We start from the raw sequence: 5560 nt of genomic DNA, 5'->3' as shown, positions 1-5560 counted from the left end.
ATATAACTTTATTAAAAGCCAAATATCACATTTTCATATAACAAAAAAGATACCATATAAACAAATTTGCAACTTAATTTTTAAAGCAAAACATAGCAATATTCTGTTAATACAAACAGATTTTAAATTTTTATGCAAAGTTAGAATGTTTTGTTGTCATTTGGCTTTAGGGGCACCTAAGCTTATTCTTCTCCTTTGGGAAATCTTTTGGGATCTTCTGACTGAATTTTCAGGTTAGGGACATTCCAGCCAGCCCTAAATTTTGGATTGCTCTAGTATTTGATAATTTCCATTATTTCCTATATTTTAATTTTATGGTGACAAAATTCTGGTCTAGTACAAGAGTAAGAATGTCTCTGTTTTGCTTCCAATGCTCTATTTGCTGGTGCTCAGCATCTTGTGTTGTGCAAAGCAGCACAAGGAAAGATGGAGGCAGTTTGCTTTGCAAGCAAGCCATCCTCTTTTTAGTGGAAAGATATGGTGAAGAATTTCCCCCATTTACCCTTACAAAATGATTCTCTCCCTCAATTTCTTCCAGATATAATCTGAAGTGCCTTTATTAGCTCAGGATTCACAAAGTACACAAGGAAAGATGCTCGAATCCTTTAAACAAGTAAAGATGTTGGGTCACACGACACAACCAGTCAAACCAGTAAGATCCCATAAAATGGTTACAGCTGGTGGAGTCCAGTGATTAGAAAGGTCCACGAGCTGATGTGTGTAAGAGCTTCCCACGATGAGCCCAACTCTCCAGAATATCATGTCTTCACTGCAGAGAAGTGGAACATTTATCAATTCTTTAATTGCAGCGTTGACTATTGGTGGGCAACAACTGTTCTCCTCTTTCACATTCAGATGTCCCTGTCAAGTTGGGAAAAATTTCTATTATGGTTCCGCTTTTCTTGTCATTCCTGCCTTGATCCTTCTGATTGCTGGCTATGCTCTGAGAAGCCAAATGTGGACAATTACCGGTGAATACTGCTGCAGCTGTGCCCCTCCACACCGGAGAATCACCCCCCTGGAGCGCAAGCTGGCTTGCCTCAGGTTCTTCAGCATCACTGGCAGGGCAGTTGTTGCTCCATTAACGTGGCTGGCAGTGACCCTGCTGACAGGCACCTACTATGAATGTGCAGCAAGTGAATTTGTAACTGTGGACAATTACCCAGTGTTTGATAATGTCAGTGCCAGCAAACGAGAAGAGATTCTGGCTGAATTTCCATGCTTTGGATCAGCTCCTTCGGACCTAATCCCAGTGAGAGATGAAATAGTTCTTCTGCACAGATACCAGTCACAAGTAAGTTTTTGATTTTTTTTTCCTCTGCTATGCTATCCCATAGTAACTATAGTCACTGGAAACGTTTTGCATTCATACGGCTTCTCATATTGTCTGATTGTGGAACACAAACTAGATGTCGTTCATCAAAGTGAGTTCTGAGCAGCTATATATAGTTAGGATGTTGGCTTTGAAGTTAGTAGACTTAGGTTTGAGTCTTGTTTTGCCACTTATTAACCTGCAAGACCTTGAGTAATATGGAGATATTAATAGTACCTACTGCATGGGGTTATTGTGAGAAATAAATGAGCTAATACAACTAAAGTGTTCAATAAGGTACCTAGTATCCATATTAAGAACAATGAATCTTAGATATTGTTATGAATATTATTATTGTATTACTAAATCCCATCTTCCTGCATATATAAACTCTTAAATATATATTTTTATATATTAAAATCTCATCTAGAATTACAGGAAGCTTAATTATGATTAAAAACTCCAATTATGATTCTAAACTTAGTATCTATGGATAGGTTTGTGTCTGAGGGTACGGTGGGGTGAGAGGGAATCTACTACATTTATAGGTTAAATTTTAAAAGTGCAATTGTGTACTTCATCAGTAGAGAAAGAGCCATCGGTTATATTAGTTTTCATCAATGAGAGCCATTAGCTTTCATCAGTTCCTCCAAGGGATTTGAGGAAAAAATATATTTTCAAACCACTGTAATACAGTAAAAAAATGTTATTTTTTAAAACTACTTACTGTAAAGGCATACATGTGTTTTGACCTGCAACCTTTCAGTAATTAAAATTTAGAAAAGATAATGATATTTAGTTGGTGGGGGGAACCCTACTATCAAGACACAGAATACCAAAGAGTTGCAATATGACCCAATTTAAGAAAAGTTAGAAATCCCATTAGTACACGCTTTGTCTCAATTTTTTTATATTAGCCCTAAACTCAGGCAGAAGAGCTACATGAAGATAAGCAAAAATGCAAAAAATCAATGGGACAATTATAACTTTAAAAAATGTTCTTGCCTATGAAAAACTAAAATGTAATATACAATAGCCAGATTTTCTTAAAGTTAAAATAAAATGTCTTATTAAATTCAGACTTCTGTGAAAAGACCGTTTTACAGTTCTGAGTACCATCACCAGCAGATTTTTTGGTTTTGTGACAACAAAACTTGTATTGAGATGCTTATTGTATGCTGTGTAAACATTTCACAGCTTAACTCTAATTCTCATGATATTGAGAGACAGATATTATGAACCTTATTTTACAGATGAATAAATCAAAGGTTAAAAAGTTTATGTAACTCACATAATTCATAGAACCAATCAACAGCTGATCAAGATGTCCCAAGATCATGCTGTTTCCATTTCACCAGGCCACCTTCTGCAACTATCTCAAACTGCAATTATGTTTGAGGAGTACACACGGCCTTTCAATTGGATTTTTCTGAGTTGACCACAAGATCACATTGAGTTCAGATCCTTTCTTTGTCCACGCCCCATTCTAAAATAGTTTCACCCTATTTCAATCTACCTTCTACACATATGTCAAAAATATCTTTCTATTGATAAATTCAAATTGCATGATGAGATTACCCTACCCCCAATATAAAGTCCTTCAATATTCTTCTATTAATACTAGCCTGAGAACAATTCCAAATTCCTTGGCATGATATACAAAGTCATTTGGTATCTAGCTCTTGATCACTTTTCCACATAACTTCTATGACCATGTGAATCCAAATTTCTTAAGGTTCCCCCAACTCTTCATGCTCTTATTTTTCTGTTTTCTTCCCTTATTAGAAGAGCAGTATTCTCCTCTCCCTTAAATAAGTTCATTTCTCTTCCATTGTGCTACCTCAGGTGTTCTCTTTACTCATATCAAAAACTATCAAATTGTATCATATTTCTCGGCTTGTTCATTTGTCTCCTTCTTTAGGCTTAAAAACCATAGAGAGAATGAATGTATCTCAAATTATTCACATCTGAGTTCCCTTAACCAAGCACCATGTACTGCCCAGGGTGAGAGGTCAACCTGGATCTCAGTCAATGATAGTTGATAAATTAATGAGCATCTGGGATGGCCTTTCCTCTACCATGCTGACATCTGTTAAGTTAAATTGTGATGAATATCACTTTGTGGGTTTTAGCCTTCACAGAGTGCAACTGCCCCACTGTGCACACACTGGTAATTCCCACGAGATGCAGAAGAGGCTTCACTGCCCAAACTGTGGCTGCATACTGTGGGCTTCCCTAAATGTGTGGAACTTGTCTCTCTCACTTTACATGATAACTGTGAAATATTGAACAAAGAATAATAAAAAGAAGAAAAAGGATTCTAAATTAGAAAACAGCCATATATGTCAGTGTTTAAAAGCTGAGACTAAATAATCTCAAATAAAAACTAGTTTATTCTTCTTTCAAGGTATGTTTTAAAGGCACATAATAAAACCGGTCAGCAAATGACTATTTGAGAACAAGGGAAATGAAAAGAAAAACAATCAGGTACTATAGGCACAGTGATTATACTATCAATAATACATTTAGAGACATGAGTTCGCTCATTGACTTTCTTCTTTGGCTGCAAAAGATAAGAGGAAAAAGCAACTCAGGAAAAAATATCAATGAACATGTGTTGGCACATCATTGAAGACACCTTAGGAGCCCACTATTGTTATGTATCATACCATCATTTTCATCCCTATCATTATCAAATATTTCTTAAGCATCCAAACAATGGATGGGCCTGTACCCGATGGTTGAGAAGTAAGGTTGAGCTACAAGCAAAGAAAGCTGTGTATCTTATGTAAGATTAATTGGTGGGTTATAGCGCCTGTCACTTCAAGGACAGTACTTTTAATCCATTCCAAGTTAACTGGTCAAATTTCTTTGTAGCCTGAAAACCAAGTTGAAATGGCTGGGCCTATTCCCTCCATCAGATCAATTTCCACATCAAATGATCAATACCTTGTTAATATATTAAAGACCGGAAAAGCAAATTTCTTACCCACATTTTACTTCTGAGTTTTATAGGAATCCCTTTTCCCATGACTTTCTTAAATATTTGATGTATTAATACTTTCTTTTTTTTTTTTTTTAAATAATGACTTGAAGATGCTGGGCTGGATTTTGATCACCTTGGCAACCATAGCTATCCTAGTCTCCTACTGTTTGGCGAGATGCTGCTCTCCCCTCACCTCTCTGCAGGATTACTACTGGAACAACCACCTTCAGAATGAGAGACAGCTCTTTGAAGAAGCAGCAGAGCAGCACTCCCGGCTCCTCATCATGCAGCGCATAAAGAAACTATTTGGCTTCATTCCCGGGAGTAAAGATGTCAAACATATCCGTATTCCTTCGTGTCAGGACTGGAGAGAGATTTCAGCACCCAGTCTTCTATGCATGGGTGATTACTTGCAAGGTCACTATAGCTTCCTTGGAGACAGGGTGGATGAGGATAATGAGGAGGACAAGTCAAGAGGTATTGAATTAAAACCTTAATTGTAGCACCTTCCACAATTCAGGTTGCTTGACAAGATACTTGGTTTTTATGATCATGGAGTTCAACGTAAGCTTTCATCTTTTTCTTTCTCTTCCGATATTTGTTTACATAAGTCCAACTAAAATGTTATTTCCAAAATCAAGTTATCTGATAATTGTGCCTATCTCTCTTTTCGAAATTTCATTGATGGTCTGGTAATGCCGATAGTATCATACTGGTCTAATTAAAAACAACATGGAATTTGAAGGCATATCAAAATTTGCATCTTAGTTCTATTACTTAATAGCTATGTTAAAGTTAATATTTCTGACTGCCATTTTGTCAAAGTTAATATTTCTGACTGCCATTTTGTCATCTGTACATGGTGGTTATCTCATAGAACTGTTGTGAGGATTAAATGTGATAATGTAATCAAAGTGCTCAGCACCCTGCCTTTCATAAAATAAATGTTAATGTCAGTTTCTCCCTTTCTCTTTGCATTCCATGTCTTCCATCACTATTTTCTTTCCCTCTAATTTCTGGTCTTCTCTGTTTCTACCTTTATATAATATCCAGGAATTTTTCACAGCCTCCTCCTCTCTCTTCAAATCTAAATATCTGACCCTTTGGGAAGCAGGGCAAAAAGCCCTTTCTGAACTGGTAACATGTGAGGGAGGTCATGCAGGAAAGGCTCGAGTCATCCTTCTATAACTGGTGGAAGATGATGCAATATTGTGTTATCACTGAAATCATAAATGTTGTTTGTAGCACCTCCATACTTAGAA

General features: G+C 36.6%; 1 protein-coding gene across 1 annotated transcript; it reads left to right on the top strand.

The window, feature by feature from the left end:
- Positions 1-736: 736 nt before the first annotated feature.
- Positions 737-4795, top strand: FAM26D (family with sequence similarity 26, member D). Its single transcript, XM_012650143.1, has 2 exons — positions 737-1294; positions 4409-4795. The coding sequence occupies exons 1-2, from the start codon at positions 737-739 to the stop codon at positions 4793-4795; spliced, it is 945 nt and encodes a 314-aa protein (XP_012505597.1).
- The last annotated feature ends 765 nt before the right edge of the window (positions 4796-5560 follow it).

This window comes from Propithecus coquereli, unplaced genomic scaffold (genome assembly GCF_000956105.1).
Source record: "Propithecus coquereli isolate 6110/MARCELLA unplaced genomic scaffold, Pcoq_1.0 Scaffold313, whole genome shotgun sequence".
Lineage (NCBI taxonomy): Eukaryota > Metazoa > Chordata > Mammalia > Primates > Indriidae > Propithecus > Propithecus coquereli.
Note: the sequence above shows the minus strand (reverse complement) of the source record. Positions and strands in the feature narration are given on the sequence as shown.